The following is a 19,613-nucleotide window of genomic DNA, read 5'->3' on the forward strand; positions in this document are numbered from 1 at the left end:
GGAATGGATTACAGGAAACATTTATTTGAATGGGAGATGCAGTTTCTGCTTTAAGTATGAAAAATATCAGGGTTTTCTGTGGCTCTTTGGCTCGTGCTTTTTGCAAGCTGCTTGTAACTGAGAATAGTAAGATAATTAAGCAAGGTTAAGATCTTTAAGGAATTTAAAAAGGGCCAAGGTGACAGCAATTAAAAAAAAAAGAGAATTTCACATGATGATAAATAGTTGTTGTGATAATTTGGGATGGCTAACCATGTATACAAGTCCACTGTGATGGGTCTGACCTTTTCTGCTGTAAAAAGACATGTTTTTTCTTGTGTGTGTGTCTGTGCACCAGTCAGAATAGACAGTGCCTGGGTTCTCTCTGGTGCTGGTGCAAAAGTGCAGCCACATGGTTCATGCAAATCATCTCCTCAGAAGGTAAGATTGGTGGTAATCAAGAGCAGTGCATTAGCTTTCCAATTAGGACATTAGTAGCATTTGGGGAAAAGATTTTTTTTTAACCTCTGATTCACTACTTAAAAATCTCAGCAAGAAAGATACAATCAACATGTGCCACCAACGAGCTGTAAAGCAGCAGATTTTACTGCCCCCACCTGCACTTGCAATGATCTGGGTGCAACTCTGAGACCCTTGCAAATGTGAAAATAAGGGTGAAGGGTTCCTTTACTGACTGGGAGAAGGTGAAGGAAAGATGCCCTGGGATCATGGAGCAAAGCTGAGCATATGTCTAAGTGTTTAACACGTGGGGCCTAAGTAACATCACACTGGGAATTAAAGACTTTCTTTTATTGGTATTCCCACCACAGGCAGTGCAAGATGAGAGGGAAAACAGAAAAAAAATTGGACACTTCAGTGTCAGGCACGTGGTGCTCTACAAGGGACAGACTTACACAGATAAACTTAAACCTGCATGAGGTAACTTTAGCAGCTATTCAGTCTTGGGTGAAGTAAATAGGGGAGGGTTTTTTGCAGTGGTGAGGTGGCCATGATGAAGAAATACAGCTGCAGCAGGAAGTGTGCATTTTTTAAAATAAACTGAACTTTGATGCATGGTTTCTGAAACACTGCAGGATCAGGAAACCAGAAGACAACTAAAATACATTCTTTCTTCTTTAATGAAGTCCTGCTGAATGTTTCCCTCGACTTTCAGATGATCTGCTGTATGATCTGTGAACGTCTGGCACCAGAAATACCTTCATGTATGTCTGACAGTGCTGCAGGGAAGCACGTGTGCACACCTCCCCAGGCCAGGGGCTGCCTGCCTGGGGATCCCACTGGTGGTGCTGGGCAGTGCAGAGAGGTTGGGCCACCACTCTGAAACACCTGGAGAGGAAGAGGCTGCCAGGGTGACAAATGGGGATAGCAGGCACAAAGGAGCAGCTCTTCCCTCTCTGGCAGGGACAGGGGTGAACTGGGACCCTGCCAGAGGCCAGGAGCAGCAGTTCACAATCACAGAACTGTCAGGCTGGAAGGGACCACAGTGGGTCACCAGGTCCAACAAACTTGCTCCAGCAGGGCCATCCCAGAGCCCAGGGCACGGGATTGTGTCCAGATAGTGCTGGAATATCACCAGTGAAGGAGACTCCATACCCTCTCCAGACAATCTGTTCAGTCCTCGGTCACAGCACAGTGAAGAAGTTCTTCATGTTCAGGCGGAACTTTCTGGGCATCAGTTCCTGCCCGTTGCCTCTTGTCCTGCTGAAGAGCCTGGATCCATCCTCTTGGCACCCTTCTTCAGATATTTATACACACTAATGAGGTGCCCTCTCAGTTGTCTCCTCTCGAGGCTGAACAGCCCCAGCTCCCTCAGCCTTTCCTCATCAGAGAGATGCTCCAATCCCTTCATCTTCGTAGCCTCCGCTGGACCCGTTCCAGGAGTTCCACATCTCTCTTGTCCTGAGGAGACCTGGACACAGCACCCGAGATGTGCCTCACCTGGCCTAAACAGAGGAACACGATCACCTCCCCGACCTGCTGGCACTGCTCCTCCTAAGGCAAAGGGTTCTCACGGCAGGCTCCTCCTCCGCGGCGGGGAGGGGCCGAGGCCGCCGGGTCCCGCCGCGCAGCTCCGGCGGCGGGCGGCGATCCGCAGCCGCACCCGGCCCGGCCGCTCGGCTCGGCAAGCTGGCAGGAAGGGGAGAAGGTGGAAGGAGGGAGCAGCAGCGCCGGCAGCAGCAGCCCAGGGTAGGCTGTGCGGGCGGGGGCGGCCGCGCACCTGCCGAGCCCCCGGCGGGGGCGGAGCGGGGGCGGCTCCTCGGCCGCGGGGCCGCTCGGGAGCGGCGGCCGGGCCGGGCCGGCCGGGGGTGCTGGGGAGCGGCGGCCGCGGAGCTCGGTCATTCTGCCGGCCGCCAGCGCTCCGCCGCCTTTTGTCTCCTTTTCTCCCGTTTATTTTTCCACGGGCGGGCGCTGCCCAGAGCTCCCCATCCTGCCGGACGGGGAGGGTCGTTTGTGAGGCGCTCCTCGGTTTCGGGGCTGGCACCGCAGGTTGGTGCCCCCGGGGGCGCGGGGCTGCCGGCGGGACCCGAGACAGAGCCCGGCCCTGCCCTGCTCGACACCTGCCCTGGCTGTGGGTCCCCGGGGAAGGCGGTGCCTGCCCCTTCCCCGGCTGGGCTTCTGCTGCCCTTGACCTTTGGGATGGCTGGAGCCGCTCTGGTCTGTCCTGCGGGTCCCAGAGCACCAGCTCACCGTGCGCTCACAGGGGCTGTGGTCCTATGTGGCTAAGCCACGGTGAACCCTTTCTTCCCCTGTATTAAATAGAGAGAACGCGGCTGTATAAGGCCCCAGAGTGATGGATTTGGCAGGTTCTGGTTCAGGTGCAGAGCTGCCGGGTATTAAGCACAATATGCATTTGATGCGCGTGTGTGCGGAGGCGTTTTGAGCCCTTAAGGACACCCCGGGGAGGGTTTGGTTACCCAGTGTCTGCAGACACAGAATTAATCTCAGCCCCGGGGGAGCTGCTCCGTGGCTGGGCAGGACCTTCCCGCTGCCTCTCCAGCACAGCTGATCCAGGGTTTGCCGTGTTTGCAGGGGGAAAAAGCTGCTCAACAGTGACTGTTTTCCTGAAACAGGGAGGAAGGTATGCTTCAGCCACTGCAGCAAAGGCGCAATACCAAGTTTGAAAGGTAAATATGGTTTCAAAGTAAATACTGGAATATGGCTTTGTACATTGCAGTGCAGCAAGGAGGAAGTGGAGGGTTGGTTTCACTGTCGGCAGAAATACTCGCTGAAAATGAAAGAACATTAAACAAGTTTGTGTGATTGAATGGGACCTTGTCCTTGGGCTTCATCAGTAAATCTGAAATACAGAAAATGTGTTGGTAAACTACTGGTTATGTGTTGTAGCCTATTAGTGTAATTTCTGAAGTGTAGCTTGGATTTTAAATCTGCTTTAATCTACAGTAAAAGTTGATCTTTACAAACTGTTATTACAAGTTTTATTGCCACAAATTTCTTTGCTTATGGGGAGGATGTTTTTTATGTTCATTAAAATGTACATGGATGTCAGAGGAACTTAAGGGTGTGTGGAGACAGAGATAAGTTGTTGACAGGTAAATGAGAACTCAGGTGTTTCTGCCTGTGGTACATAAAATGAAATCAACCCCTGTCAGATAGAGTTGGGCTGCAGTTCTCTCTGTGCTGCTGATAGTCCAGTCATCTGTGCTGGGGAGTGACTGGGATCCTTGTGATGGGATTTATGGTAAGGATACACTGCTGGGAGGTGGTGTATGGTCTGTGCAGCAACTGCACAGATGTGCAACCTGGCGTGACCACTGAGCACTGAAACCTTTTGTAAGATGTGTGAAGTCTTTTCCTGCTTGCACTAGAGCTGTTAAATAGTAACCTGCTAAACAATTGCCTTGCTATAATGATAATTGCCCTGTCCCATTATATTTTAAGAGAACCGTTTAAGGAGGTGTTTGACCTTAGGTGTTTGTTCTTTGCTGGCCTCTCACGTTTTTTTCCACTAGATATTTTTGTCACCTCATTTGGTGTGATCAGTGAAATAATGTTGGTGTTTTGGACTACTGAGAGAGAGGAGAAAAGGGGTTTGGGATCATCCTGAAATGGATCTGTTACTGCTGGAAGAAAAATTTACTCCTGGTTGTGAGCTACTATGCCAACCTCTTTCTCTCCTTACCTTTTTTCTCCCACTTGGAGCTATCTGCAGCTCGTTTCAATCAAACACAGATTACTGACGAGAAATTGTTGTTTTGGAATGGAAATTTTGAAATCTAACCTAGCTAACCAGCTGTGGCTGTAAGGGGCAATCTCACCTTTTAGTCCTTGTCTTTATGCTTCTGCTGCCTTGGATTCATCCTACGTGGCAATTTTGTGGCCACAGAATGAGTTAATATTCTCTACTGGATCAGCTGTATTTCAGGGCAGGATTTCTGATGGACCATGGCTGTAGGGACTATAAGGTCTGACACAACGGAGGCAGGGATCTGTATCTGGAGTTGGGAGAGGAGGGGGTGGGGTTGCACTTTCCCTAACCTCTTCAACCTCAGAGAGGAGGTAGGAAACTCGCGTTGGGTAGGAATGATTATGGGGTTAGATTAATTGCACAATCTGATTCAGGGCCAGGGAGGGGGTGGAACATGCCAAACGAGATTAGCAAGTCAAATCACTCATAGGGTAGGGAGGTGGCAAGCTGAACCAGGACACTGTAGAAAAAATAGAGGTATGACAAAAACGTGTTAGCATAAAGGAGCAGAGCCTTGATCTTCTGGTGGGATACTGTTATGTAAAGAGGGGGTAGTGTTCCTCCATCCCTGGGGAGAAGGCCTGTGTGGGTGGTGAAGCTTTCAAGTTGCCAGCTTGGACATGGCAGATCCTGTTCGGTGTTGTCACTTACCTGGCTGAGGAGGAGCAGTTTGGATTTCTGTAGTAAGATGGGGCAGTGAAGATGAGAGGAGAGAGTCTCACACCTTTGCCTGCCCTGTGGCAGCCCCTAAAATTCTCAGGTGAACACCAACCGTGGGTTTGGCAGTTGTGCTTTCTTGCTTTGGCTCACCTCCCGTTGTTTACCAGGAGAGCTGATCCTGAATCCTGCCAGCTTCCTGTCAGGAGCATGGCAGTGGCTTGTGCTGACATTAAGCAGGGCTGCCAGGAGGGTGGCGGGGTTGCTGCAGACCCTGGAGTGTCCCCTGGCATCCTGCTGGGGTAGCTCGGTTTGTGTGTTGTGGTCACACCTTTTGCATACAGCTCCTTTTGCCACCTGACTCAGCAGCTGCCTGAGCTGCTGCCAGGTCACAGTGCAGCCAGTTCCTGTTGCAGTACCTGTAATAAAGTGTGGGGTTTTTTATTTTCGAGGGGCTTCAGCCCACGTTGGAACAAACAGGAGGAACTCTGTGACACTTGAAACCAAACTGCCGCCGTCTCGCTCTTCCCCGTGTGTTAAGGACACACATGATCCTGCCTTCTCCCTTCTGCTGGTATAGGGAGCTTAAGTGGTAAAAAAACTTGATTTTTTTCGTTTTCCAAGTTTTCTGGCTATGTAGAGCTTTGTGCAGTGCTGATACTGGGTCAGGGAAATGGGGTGGAAGAGGGAGTGCTGGTCAAGCCTTGCTGGCAGCATTGTTCAGCAGCACCCACTCTCAAGCTGGAGGAGTCTCTTATTCCAGGCTGGAAACACTACAGCCATTTTTGAACAAATTGCAAGCTCATGAATGTTTCTGATTTGCTCAAACAGATCTCTGTGAGCTGGGAATTGCTTATTTGTAGTCATTCAGGGACAAAAGCGGAGTGTTTTGATGTAAGCTGGCTTTGGATCAAGTTTTGAGTACATCTTCCCTTTGTGTCTCCACTGCTTTGTACTATGCCGAGCTCTCAAAATAAATTATAAAAACCAGAGAAGGCTGCAATTTGTATAGGCTTAAAATTCCCCACTGCATTTTTGATGTAAAGGTTAGTGATGTTAATTACTTGCCTCTGAAATAGATAATTGCTGATTCAAATGTTATGATTAGAAAATATCCTAATAACTCGACCACGCTGTTTACTTACCAGCTTCTCTTGTTTGAAGATCAGCAGTAAACAAAGGCAGAGTGAAAAATTTGCCACGTCGTGACTAAAGGTAAAAGGAAAGAAAACCTACAGGGAGATCAGCTCAGCAGCAGATATTCCACATTTGTGGCATCCAGAGGCTTTGGGGGGATCTTTGTTACGCTTCCAGAAGAAACAAATAACGCTGTCACACGTGCATCATTGTGTCACCTAAAATCTGGTGCCAGCTGTGGTGTAGATGGCTCAGCTTCCTCCTGGGATTCGTTTCATCACTTCATTCTCACGAGATCAGTGGTAAGTCTTGAAGTGTTGGTGGTGATCTTTGCTGTGGACAGTGTGAGTTTGTATCTCTCGCCTTGCTCAGAATTTTTGCTTTTTCATTGCTTAATACATACAGGAAGAACATACAGTCAGTTGTATAATAAATAAATATTGCTGGCATATAAAAAGTGAGGTACTTTGCTGGGAAACCCAGACAAACCCTTACTAGTCAAGTGTGCTGGAGAATAAAGCCTTTTGTCCTTTTCTGTGCAAGATACATATTTGAAAGGATAAATTGCATTTTCAAGCTCCTAGGTGGGAGGAGTGCTCAAGATTAGCTTTTCTTTTCTTAGCCAGAAGTGTATTTTCTCCCCAATAATTTGATGTGTGATACAGACTTGTACAATTACAGTGTTAGTTCTTGTGATGCCATGAAGATTTTTGCCTTTTCTTTTATATCCCTGTTATACCTTTTTTACAGCTTCTGTATTCTTAGTGCTTTTTGCCTACATTCTTGGACTTGTTTGTCCAGCTAGGAGACTCAACATTTTAGAAGCTTCGTAGCCAGGGATCAGTGTGCCCCAGAGCCCAAGGTCCTCTCCAGAACACATTCTGTAAACCAAGATAGAACCATCCAGGGGAAGGTTCCTTGGGGAGGGGGGCTCATTGCAGCCTCTCATTGGGGAATCTTTGATAGATATGCTAATTAGTAAGACTTATAATGTTGTACCAGATCTTTTGGGGGTGTGCATTGCAGTGTGCATGGAGGTGCATTTGACCTGGACGTGTGCATCCTTAAAATAAATACCAAGGTAAAATCCCTTTTCACTTCTAACCGTGTTTGACTCTAGATAAGACCAGGAAAAGGCATCACTTGCTACTGCAATATTAAAAAAATAAAAAGCAGCAGAGCTTCCCAGCAAAATCAAACAAAAATCAAATCCTCCTTGCTTTAGGAAAACTAATCCTGGAAGTTTTATGGCATCAGTTCATGTGCTTTCTGAGATAGAATACTGAGTCAATTGTGTGTGAATAACAAAAAAATAACAAATGAAAGACCAAGCACTTTCCATCTGAGCAATTTTATCACGTGTTTTCTCTAGTTCAGCAGCAGGAACAAAGTAATTTCAGTTTTATCCCTTGTGAGGATGTTTTCATTCATGAGGGTGAATAGCTCAGTTCATGGGATGACTCTTTTTAATGCCCCTGTGAATATGCCAGAACTATAAAACAAGACCCTGGTTATGTAAAAGTTCATAAAGCAAAAAATTATTGAAAAACGTTCATTAAAAATCAGGGACTGTAGCAGGCAGCGTGATATCAGATATTTGTGTGTATATATGTACTTTCATTTACAGATGTTAATTTTAAGATCAAGGCTAGAAGGAGCCAGTAGATACACTCTGGGTACTTTTAAAACCACAAATCCTCAAAACACTCTCCTTAAACATCTGAGATTGCAGGTAGAGAATAGAATAAATCAGATTAATGTCTTTGTTTAATGCTTGCAGTGACAGTGAGATTCAGATGCCCTTTTAATTCAGCTGAACAGTAGAGAAATCCCAAGGATGCCAGTGAGGCAAAAAGGAGAATTCCTTCCCAATCCCAAAGCTGCTCAATTCTGTTCCATGTGCTCCAGTGTCAGTCCCATTGTCCATCTCTAGAAATGACTGATTTCTATTGTTAGAGGAAGGCAAAAGTAAAGTAAGATCCTAAAAGCAGTGAGAAAAGAAGGAACACCCCACTATATCCAAACTGACAATTGAGAGGGCCATCTCTTATGTCCTAGTAATACCACAAAACCCAGTGAGACAGGGAGGTGTGCAGTCTGATTATCAGTGTGTTTATTGTTGAACTGATATTTAATAGCCCCCAAAGGAGGGTTGCAAACAAGGCAGGTCAGCTCTGTGGGCTCAGGGTGCTGCCACGTTGTCCTGCCTGCTCCCGTGTGCCACCAGGCTCCCTCCCAAAGCCTCATCAGAGCAGATGGGAAGGAGCATAACTGGGAGGGCTGGAGAGCACAAAAAAGCTGTCTTCCAGTATTCCATATTATCAATGATTTGTGTAATGTTTTTTGTGTAACTGGGTGTTAAAAGAAAATCTAAAAAAAATAATTTCCAGATTTTTTTTTTGTATCGTAGGTATAGAGCTTTCATTTTCTCTCTCACTTTCCTGCTGTATGCCAGCTTCCATCTGTCAAGGAAACCTATCAGTATAGTGAAGGTAAGAGAGGTGGTGTCCTTGTTTAAACATCCTTCTGCTTCTGTCACACAGATGTCATTGTCTTTTTCAGTATTTCCTGTTGGGAAAGGCAGGGTTAAACTTTAGCTTGAAATGCCTTCAAGATGAAAGACTGATAAAGCTGGTACACAGTGATATTTGCTTGATAAACTTTAGTGAGACCACACCTAGAATATTGCGTGTGAGAATGGGCTTTGGGCTGGAAACAGCTGTGTCTACACTTCATTCATGTGAATTAATCTAATTAGAGATATTTGAGAGGTTTACATTCTTATGGTTGAGAAAAGTTGCTCATAACTGATGAGTTGAACATTCCACTGGCATTTCCAAGAGTGTTCCCAGTACTGTTGAGCATTGTAATCATCGTTGTCTGTACCCTTGTGACTATTCCCAGTGAAGCTGATGACACAAACTCTCTGATTTTGGGTTTGTTACTTTAATCTTCAGTGTTTATAGCTTGTGCCAAACACAAACCAAATCCCCCAGTGCTGTCTTGTATAAAACTGATGAGTAACAATGGGCAAAGTACTTGATGTTACTGCAGAATTTCAAAGTTGTCACTGTCAGAAACACCAGATTACAGCAGAATGTTTTTTCTAACCATGCCATTACTCCTTCATGTAAGGGTGGCTTCACCCAGCAAAATACCAAGCAATTAATAATGGCCAACAATTTCACTGATTTTGATGGGTTTGACACAGGTACTTATAAATCTAGAATTGTTAAATTTCTTGCTGTAGGAGAATTATCAGTCCCCAATTTTCCATTTTCACATGTCCTTTCTGTTTCAGGGAGAGCTGCACAAGCATTGTGCTGCTTCACATGAAGTTGAGGTTGACTCCTACAAAGAATATGCTGCCCAGATCCAGCCTGTCAAAAAGCCATTTAATGCCTCTCAGTGTGGTTGGGAGCCATTTGGTAAGGCTTGGGGTTTTTTTTGATTTCTGTTTTCCTTTCCTAATAATGCGCTGATATTCATAATTAGATTATTTGCTTCTAGCTGTTTCTTCACATATGAAGGGATGTGCATGGAAGGGGTGTTTTGTTTTCCATGTCCTCACTGATTTCTCCACAGAAAGTGAAGTTGTGCCTTACCTTATGATGTCTTTGCTACTTAAAGTCACTTAAACAAATTATATTATTTTACTTGTTAAAGCTTTGAGATGGTTTCAGTAGATCAGTTTTCAGTCAGAAAATGGGATTTGTCTTTAGAATGTCTATTAAGGAAAAAAGGGTGAAGAATAAAATCAATCATTATAATTTTCTGCTTGTTTAATTCAAGGTCCAGCAATCTTTTAAGTGAAATTACTTGGTGCTTATCTAAATTGGAACTTTTCAGAGTCCTTATCTGCCTGAAAGAATATTTTCCTCTCTGTTTTAATGAAGAAAAAGGGGAGACTTTATTGCAGGAGAGACTTGACAACTTACTGGATAGCTTATGAACCTGGCCTTTCACTTGAATAGAAGAAAAAATATTTGCCTACTGAACAATTAAAGTTTAATTTAATCGTATTTGACTTTAAATGAGACTTTGAATCATTCCTTGACACTTTTATTGCTACCAGGAACATCAATGGAACAGATTAGTCCATTCTGTCAAAGTGCCAGTCCACCCCAGTCTGTGTAACCATACATTCTAATAAGTCTTTAATTAGCAATTAAAAAAAAAGTCCTGCTCTCTTCAAAGATAATTAAAGATCTGAGCTTTGGGGTTTCTGTGGACAAAATGCAGTGCATTAACTGCCTGCTGCAGGGTCTACTGGAAAAATTTAATCCCCCAGGTGGGATGCAGTTAAACTTGGGGAGTGTTTCTTGTCCCGGGGCCGGGGGGTTGAGTTTGTTTGTCTGAAACACTGATCGACTTTTTTTAATGGAGACTTCTGAGCCCAACTCTCCTTCTTTTTCCATGGACATTATTGCCAAGCTGCCCCTTTGGAATGGCACTCCAGACTTGTTCTTTCAGCTGTTGTTCAGGCAGACCTGGGAGTGACACTGAAAGAAGGAATATGCTTTAACAGCTGTGACTTCATGGTCAAAGCCAATGGCAATTCTGGCGATTTATTGCAAATAAATATACAAACTGTCTATCTTGGTATGAGCTCAGGTCCCTTGAGACTTGACTTGGTGTTTCCATCTGGGTGGAGCCCCTTCTGCTCCCTCCATCCTGTCTGCAGTTCCATTTTAGGTGTTATTATGGTTGTTTGCTCTACAGGGCAGAACTCTGGGGTTTTTTTAAGCAAAACTTTTCTGTGCTTTGTGATTATCTGGAAAATGAAATGCAAGAGGCTTTAATAATTTTAAAAAAAATTAAGCTAATTCTTTGAAAGACTTTATAATGGATTTTTTTTTTCAGCCTTTTTGACTCCTAGAACCTCACGCTTTTGAAACTCATCTTTCCACTTTTAATCAAGGCTGTTAAATTGGATTTTGGATTTTCTTTTGCCTAAGGCCTCATAAGAAAAGGGCACCTTGCCAGTAACTGATGTTTCTTCTCTTCCAAAATGCTGTTTTGAGTAAGGTAGAATTTAGGATGGGCCTACCAATACTTTCCTAATATGTTAGAGGCAGAAGGGGTTTTTTTTTTGTTAAATAAAACATTGGCAAAATGTTTGCTGAAGTCTGAAAGTGCCTACTGAAAATTAAATGTCAGTGCACGTTCACTGACATTTTTCTTGTTATGTATAAAAATGGTTGGGAGGTAATTAGTACATTTAAACTGATAATTTGTTTTGAAAATTATTCTTAGATAAGAGCAACTACAAACAGTTACTGGGAGCGCTGGATTACTCATTTTTGTGTGCATATGCAGTTGGAATGTATTTAAGGTAAAACCCCACTCTCTTTACTGTTTATTTATGAGGCTGTGTGACTTCTGAGATATTTTGCTTTCCTGCTGCAGAGTTTCTGATAGAGAGTGAGAAATTGATTGCTGAGGGGAAAAAGACCAACATGATTCTGAGCCCCAGTGGTCTCAATCTCTGATACATAGGATCTTGATACACCAATCTCGACTGCCTTGTGCAGGAATATTTTCCAGGCTGAAGTCTAGCCTGTCTTTTTTTCATGCAGAATATAAAGGAATATGCACTGGAATATGTGTCCTCAAACTTAATCAGTCTTCAAATTGCACTGATTGGGTTAAAATGATTGTCCTGGCTTTCTTTAGAGTCAAAGAATGGAGCAGATATCTCCTAAAAATAATACCAAGCCCATCTTAAAGCATGTAGTCTTAGCTGCTGTTTGGAGATGCTTCTTTTTATTGACTAAAGCCAGACCCTTCATGAGTAGAATTGTTAGCAAGGGAGACAAGTCTCACTTCAGCTGGCTGGAGACACATAATTTGGAAAATGACTCTGTAAGTAAACGGCTTTGAATGTGCTCCAGATGAGTATCTTCTTGAAAGATGATTGTGCAGATGTCAGAACTTAGCAATTAATGAACTTGAAATGTTTTGTTGGGTTTTTTTTTCCTCTGTCAAGTGCTAAAAATTGCTCCTTTGCTACTGCAAAGGCAACCAGCAGTTACCAGTACGGTTTCTCCTCAACCAGAATTAAACAACACAAAATATTCTTCATTTGTGAAGGTTTTTAGGGTGTGATCTCATTTTTAATTATGGCTTTTTTCTATATTTCCTCCCCTGTTCCAAGTGGACTCATAGGAGAGCGGCTGCCCATCCGGTACTATCTGACAGGGGGGATGCTTGCCAGTGGACTCTTCACTGCAATGTTTGGATTGGGTTATTTCTATAATGTACATAATCTCTGGTTTTACATAATGGCCCAGGTAGGCACAGTGGTAATTTAGACACTCAGAGTTCTCGTGGTGCTGTTCAGGGTAATATCGGGGATGTTTCACTTGCACACAGTGATGAGTGGTTGGGTGGGAGGATGTAAATGCTGGAATATGTTGTTGATGACAGGCAGAAGTGATAGAGTGGATACCCCCAGGTATTTATTTTTGAAAAATGGTGGGGTTTTTTGTTTTAGTGGAAGAAATCTTTGAAAGCAAATTAGTGTGTTTCGCTCTGTGTGAAATCAGTGATCAAATCTTTGCAAGCTTAAATGCGGGCGAGTTTTAAAACAAGCGTATTTACTTCTGTCAGTCTGCCAAGACCTGAGTGACACATCCTGGCTTTCTCTGCAGGAAAATTGCATTTTTACTGCTAATGATGAGCAGGCTCCCACACTGGTGTGGCTGGGAACAAGCAGTTTATGTAACGAGATTCATTATGTGAGGTTTTTCAGAGCTCTGATCAGGTGTCACAAGAATTTTTACTGTTGGCCTGCAATGGAATTTAGGTCAGGACCAGGGTAGGGTTGGCTCTGGGGCCATTTTGGACAGGTCTGCACCTTGCACTGCTGCTTTCTGTGTTGTTGCAGTAACACTCTCACCTCTGGCACGTCTGCATGGCACTGAGCAAGGTGGCATGCAGAGACACTAACCTGGGCACAGCACTTCTGTAACCTTGTCACCAATTAATCTGTCACTGCCCCAGCCCTCTTGGATCAGGTGTTTTCCAGGACAGGAGCTGCCTGCTTTAGGGTTGAGCTGACTGTCTCTGCCCTGTGGGATGTGGTCAGTGAGCCCTGGAATTCCAAGGGTGGCCTGACATCACCAGGCCCATTGGTTTTTGCTGGGTACAGTGAGGCTGGGTTTTGTTGCATGTTCAAATGTGAGATTTTGCATTGTGGAATTTGTGTCATGGTGCAGTTGTGGAGAGGGAGCTTTTTAGGAGTTGAGATGAGTTAAAGTTCTGTGCAACGTGGAGGCTGAAATAGTTCTTACTTCATCCTGAATATATTAAGTAAATTCCTCCTCTCCGTTTATTTACAGGTGTCTGTTAAGCATTTTAAAGTTATCCAATCTCCCCTAAAATTGCTTTTTTTTCCTGCTTTATTTGATTGCAAACATGCTTTGCCATATGCTCAAGTTGAGATAAGTGTTGTGCTGCTGCTTGAGTGTGGGGAATTCACTTCTCTGTTCAGCTCAGAGCAGTGTGATTTTTGGTAAGCATGTGATTGAATTACAGTATTCTGTGATTTAAATCATAAACTAATTATAGAGATGTAAGTAGAGGGAAGAATCTCTGCAAAACTTTGTAACTTGTTTATTCTTGGGGAAAAAAAAAGTCTTCAAAACCCCCCACTAAATTTCTAAATTCAAAGCATTTGTGTAGACTTCCTTTTCCCAGTGCAGCACATGGCAGGAATGGTGTAGGAACCTGATTTATGGCAGGGAATGTTTATTTATTATTATTTGTATATACTTTCAGATAGCTAATGGGTTGGTGCAAACCACTGGCTGGCCGAGTGTCGTTACATGTATTGGCAACTGGTTTGGAAAAGGAAGGTAAATGATAAATAATCCAAAGTTTGGGAAGTACAGATCAATACATTCTGGGCTGTGATATTATAATCAATTGAAATATCTTTCTTTGGCTTCTGTGGGGTTTTTTTTTTTGGAATGAAACAAGCAGTTAGGTAGGGTTTTGAGAGGAGTTTCCTTTGTTATGCTGATTAATTTATATATGAGTTTGAAACTGTCTCGCTCATGTCAAAACAGTGTTCTGTGGTAGCTCTTTTTCAAATGAATTATTTCCAAATTTTATTAGAATAATTCTTGCAAATATAAACAGTCTAAAAGTACTCTGAGTAAAGGCTGTTATTATGCCACTTTAATGTGGAATTTCCTGTGTTTTCATTTGTGTTTCAAAACAGTTGTCAGGGCGGAACTGTAAAAAATACCTTTGTGCAATGTCTTTTTTTCTAACACACTTACATAAACTTGAAAATTTAATTTAAAAGACAGAATACATATGGCAACTGATTTAACCTTTCTTTTATCACCTTCTTTAAATCATCTGCTTGGGGTTTTTTTTAATCTTAATCCTTCACAGAGATCACTCATGATGTTTATTTTGTCACACCATACAGTAATTTTCCATAAATTTTGCAAGAGCTGCATGCCAAACCCACTGGCTCTGATAATGGTTGATGCATGTAGCATATAATAATGCTACTGTGGTACCATCCTTTCTATATGTAGAGTGTTATTGTCTCAGTTCCAGAGAAGGATGTACTGAAATCCAGTATTGGATTTTTATATAAACCACAGGATACTTAAGACGATATAGGCTCAAACTAATTGTCCATTAGGAAATGCAGAGAATGGTAACTGTAACAATACTGAACAAAACCAGTGAGTTTGTGCAAAAGAAATACATTTATTCAGGTTTTGCTTTGTGCAAAAGCAGCATCCTTTACTTTTTGTATTCCCCACAGTGGACTGGTGAGTGGGGCTCTGGTTTGAATGTCAGTGACCTGGTTCTTGGTTTCATTCTGCTATAAATCCCATGAAGCAGACCTCTTAGATCTTGTATTCAGACTGTGGAAAAGGTTTGGGTTTGTTCAAGTTAGGCTACTCCAGATAAAATCCTGCTGAGGGCAAGGCAGCTTTCCCATGACTTAAAAGGGGAAAAAAAAATCCCTGCTGTCATGATTTCAATGGGATTTTTGTGGTTTACCTTAGCTCAGCTGGAGCTGATGTACAGCAGTCTAATCTGGGATTTCCAGGCAGACAGGAGCCTGATGTGTGTGTTAGCCAAGCTTGTGCAGGTGTCATCTTCTACCAGAGCCCAGCAAGTCCAGAATGGGATCAGAAAATACTGAATTTGCCCAACATATCCTGTACAGTTTGATTTCTTCTACCTGATAAGTCTGACACATCCTGCAAGCATCAGATTATTGGTGCAATGTGTTTGCAGGAGGATTTTTATTCCAAAAAGCATCAGGCTTGGTGTCCACATGCTACACAACCTCAGCATACTTGTTTTAATCAAAGAAACTATCCAGAAATAGGCAAGCCCTAGTGGTGTTTTTAAATGGCAGTAAGTGCAGGATGAATTTTGTCATGCACAGAGTGTTTACAACAGTTTTATTAATTTTTAGGTGCCTTGAAATTGCCAGATGGGGATTGTAGCATAAATAAATGATCAGTTAAAGAACCGTAAGACTGCAGATATTTCAGTGACACTCCAGATGAACACCCATTTTGATACACTTTTATCAAGAGATTAATGCTTATAATAAATGTTTGTGTATGTGTGTGTGTGTGTGTGTGTTGTTTTTTGTTTTTTTTTTTATTTAAATGCAGGAGAGGCTTGATCATGGGAGTCTGGAATTCGCACACTTCAGTGGGGAATATCTTGGGATCCTTGATTGCTGCTTACTGGGTGTCCACGTGCTGGGGTCTCTCCTTTGTGGTGCCTGGGGTCATCGTGGCTGTCATGGGGGTTGTTTGTTTCCTGTTCCTTATTGAACGTGAGTGCTTCAGTGGGACAGAACCGTGGAGGGCTCATATTCCTCAAGCTGTGCCCATGCTTAGAGAGCTTCTTCCCAGAACACTTGGTGGAGAAGAGCCTGTGTACCTCCAAAGAGTTTATACAGTCAGAATCACAGAATCACTGAGGTTGGAAAAGCCTTCCAAGGTCATTGTGTCCCAGCTGTGCCCAGTGCTCACCTTGTCCCCAGCCCAGAGCACTGAGTGCCACGTGCAGGCCTTCCTGGGACACCTCCAGAGATGGGCACTCCAAACCTCCCTGGGCAGCCCCTTCCAATGCTTGACCACCCTTTCCATGGAGAAACTCTTCTCCTCCTGTCCCTGTTCCCTGGGAGCAGAGCCTGACCCCCCCCAGCTACCCCCTCCTGTCAGGGAATTATAGAGAGAAATAAAACACCTCTGAGCCTCCTTTTCTCCAGGCTGAGCCCCCCAGCCTCCCTCAGCTGCTCCTCATCTGATTTGTGCCCCAGACCCCTCCCCAGCTCTGTTACCCAAAAGGTCCCCAGCACCCCTAACAGAGTGGCATTCCAGAGCTCAGCCCACTGCCCTGTCATTAGCTCTTGTGTTGATAAATGATTGCAGTGTATCTTAGCAGAACAGCCCATCTGGCTGCAGTGCATATTCTGTGCTACCATTCAACCCATGCCATCCATCCTCTGTGCTGAGAAATACAGGAGTCAGCTGATGAGCAGGTTTTGACACTTTAATTTAGAAATTAAAGAGGAATGCCCCATCCTGTCCCTGTGCAGACTCGGATGTCAGTGTTTTACTGTGACTGTCCTGTCTCAGGAAGGGAAGTCCTGCAGATATAGTTCTGTCATGAGCTGGACTGCCAGAATAGCATTTTTTATCTGTACTGTCAGTTTATTGTCAGTAAATTACACTATTTGAAAGTGTTTTAAAAGAGATCTTCCTTGGGCTTGTTTTCACCACTATCTATGTGTGGTTATTTTATTTCAGATCCTAAAGATGTCAGTTGCTCCTGCACACCATCCAGTGTAAGTGAATGCATTTTCTTTTTTGAGTTTTGCCTCCTAATACACACATTTATTAAGATAGTTCTGGAAATCAGATTGTCTGGGTGCCCCTTTTGTGCCAGGCTGTTATAACTGATCCTGTACTTGAGGCAATGATTGGTCTTCTGTGCTTCACTGGTAAACCAGGAGCTCATTTTCTCTCAAAGCAAGTGAATCAAGAAGTGAATTAATTTGTTTTAAATAAAAAGTTTTGGAACAAATGATCTTATGACAGTAAACCAAGTCAAAACTGTTCATCTCTTCTTTTGTGTTTTATTGAGTTTTCTTACTTTTCTTCAGTCTTCCTGAGCACCTTCCTAGGGTGTTTTATGTGCTCAGAATTAAGTATTTTAGAAAGTTGTATCAGTGGTGGAAAGATGTCCCTTGGAAATCCTGAGTTGCTCTGTGAGAAGATGATTCCTTTCCTGCCTTGTGTAGCTGTGACCCAAGAGGAGGGAGACAATCCAAATGGAATTGGAGAAAAGGAAAAAGCAAGGAAGGGGAACAAAGAGAGCATTAGGAAGACCAGCTGTGTTTAACTTCTCGTAACAGAATGTCATTCCTGGCCCAGTTTTGTTCAGGACTGTGCTCACAGGTTGATCTTGTTTCATGTTCCCTGAGACTCTGGTCTGTGTTTGTCTCTACTGCAGCCAAACTCTGGAGCAATTCTTGCTCCAGGCTCCCAGGAACCTCTGGGCAATCAGGTCTGCCACGTTTCCAAGTATTTTTTTGGGATAGTAGAGGGGATTGGCAGAGCAGGCCATGAGGTTTCCCATGTCTGAAGGCAAATCAGAGGTGTAGGTCCCAGGGGAATCCCACATGGAAATTGTCTGTACGTGTGGATTCATGTGACCTTTTCTTTGCAAATCTCATGGGCTGTACAGGGTTGATAGCTGTTTTTTCACCACCTAATATTTTCAGATAGATGGAGTTTTGCATTTTAAATGCTCTTGAATAGGGACTGAAGGCAACTTTTCTAGTCTGTGTTCTCTCTTCTTTACCAGTTAATGCTTTTTTTATCTTCACATGAAGCACTTCTGGGAAAGCTTCTGAATGCTTTTAATGCTCTGTGGAACTCCTACTCTTAGTTTATTCCTGTGAGACAAGGTGGCTCACACTGCACTCTGTATTTTTCATTTATTTCTCTTTCATTTCTTAGAAGTAATTTCTGTAAATTGTGAGAGTATTTTAAGTGACTCTCACTGCCTGCTGTTAGGAGTCCCATATTTCCTTAGCTTTTAGGTAGTTCAGAGCATCATTTTTTCAGAATATCCAGTTAACCCTTATGGAAGTAAGTATTTATTTGTTTCAAATACACATTAACTGGAAAGCATGACTAAAGAGCTATGCACAGAATGTTGCTCATATGTCTCAATGTGTGGAAAATTTTGACATGGAATATCTAATTGCCATGATACTTTTAACAAAAATTTAGCATTTTAGGAGATATTTCCCCCAGCTGCAGAAAAGGACAAGCATTTGCCTTAATCCTCTCTAGTGCAGCAGCAAGGTCACTGCTCCAGGCTCACTCTCACTGTGTGGGATGCACTTGACCTTCTGTTTCCCTGGAAACCTCACTCTCCAGAGCCAAAGGAATCACTTCTTCCTTCTCAATTCCCATTTCACATCTGGAAATCTGGGAGGAATTTATAACAGGGCTTCTCCACCTGCCTTTGGACACTTCTCAGATTGAGATTTGCTTTGTCCTCGGGAGCTTTATGTCACTGGGACTGCTCAAATACTTCAGTCCTGAGTGGTCTGCAAGGATTCTAAACCCTTGTGGAAGGGGCTCACAGCTTCTGTTCACTGCAAGGAGGGTGAGTTTCTAAACTAGGGAAATTAATTAGGTAAGAGTAGAAGTTCAAGATGTCCAGATGCAGATGTGGTAATGACAGTTTCTGACTGCAAAGAAAAGTGAATGCTAATTGAAGAAAGGTTCGTGTAGTAAAAGAGGGAAAAGATATTTCATCTGGGTTGTACAGGGGTAGAATTTAACAGGCATCAAATGCTTGCTGTCCCTTTCTTGTTCAGTCCTTTCAGTGACAACCTGAACAACCTTGTGTGCTTTTGCAAATAGTTAGAAATCTTTTCTTCTAAGGCATTAAACTTGCTGTTCTCATAAGGCTCAGGTCATTTTGGCCAGATGTCCTGAGTAGGTGCAGCCAGCTCTGCTGGCTGGTGCTAAAAACTAGATCTCCTTGTGGAAGAATGAAGGCAGTTAAATTTAAGCACCACTAAAATAAATGCTCAGCACGAGGGAAGGACTTCAGGTTTATATTAAGATTCAGGGATCAGGTTCCTCTCTGTGTGGTGTCACTGTCTGGGATGAATTTGGTCTACTGTTTATTTGCAGCATGGTCGTGAGCCCAATATTTCTACAGAGTTTGTAGTGGTGAGTAATTTGATTTCATTGAGTTGTCCAAAACCACAGATGGAGAGTCAGGCACAGGGCCTTGAACGTGTGGTTCTTTCTCTTTGTTCTCTGGTTTCCTGGGCTGTGCTTCATTTGCCTGAATTCATCTTGGCTCTGCTTTACCCATCTGAAATTTGTTTCCAAATAAATACTTGAGGACAATAAAGTGCTTTTAAATGCTGGCATTGGAGGCTTAATCTTGACTTTCTGAAGGGCTGTACCTATGACAAATGCAAGTGAGGAGTCAGTGGGCTTTATTCAGAATTGCTGCACTTCCTTCATGAAATTTAAAGAGGAGATTTAACTTTTTTTTTTCCCTTCGGGCGATGTGATTT

General features: G+C 43.4%; 1 protein-coding gene across 9 annotated transcripts in view; it reads left to right on the forward strand.

Annotated features, from left to right (window-relative positions):
• Positions 1–247: 247 nt before the first annotated feature.
• Positions 248–19,613, forward strand: part of SLC37A1 (solute carrier family 37 member 1) — a 38,117-nt gene continuing 18,751 nt past the window's right edge. Inside the window, exons 1-11 of one of the 9 annotated variants that reach the window (XM_069018778.1) lie at positions 248–2,187; positions 3,031–3,125; positions 5,317–5,456; positions 6,013–6,303; positions 8,412–8,493; positions 9,303–9,429; positions 11,258–11,336; positions 12,159–12,294; positions 13,784–13,860; positions 15,664–15,830; positions 16,810–16,847. In XM_069018778.1, coding sequence (XP_068874879.1) covers positions 6,248–6,303; positions 8,412–8,493; positions 9,303–9,429; positions 11,258–11,336; positions 12,159–12,294; positions 13,784–13,860; positions 15,664–15,830; positions 16,810–16,847 — 762 coding nt within the window. In that variant the 5' untranslated portion in view covers positions 248–2,187; positions 3,031–3,125; positions 5,317–5,456; positions 6,013–6,247. Of the gene's footprint in view, positions 2,188–2,305; positions 2,488–3,030; positions 3,126–3,164; positions 3,701–5,316; positions 5,457–6,012; positions 6,304–8,411; positions 8,494–9,302; positions 9,430–11,257; positions 11,337–12,158; positions 12,295–13,783; positions 13,861–15,663; positions 15,831–16,809; positions 16,848–19,613 lie in introns of those variants that run through there. The other 8 variants (XM_069018915.1, XM_069019084.1, XM_069018834.1 and 5 more) reach the window with 8 other exon arrangements.

The sequence above is a fragment of the Aphelocoma coerulescens genome, chromosome 1 (genome assembly GCF_041296385.1).
Source record: "Aphelocoma coerulescens isolate FSJ_1873_10779 chromosome 1, UR_Acoe_1.0, whole genome shotgun sequence".
NCBI classification, from domain to species: Eukaryota; Metazoa; Chordata; class Aves; order Passeriformes; family Corvidae; genus Aphelocoma; species Aphelocoma coerulescens.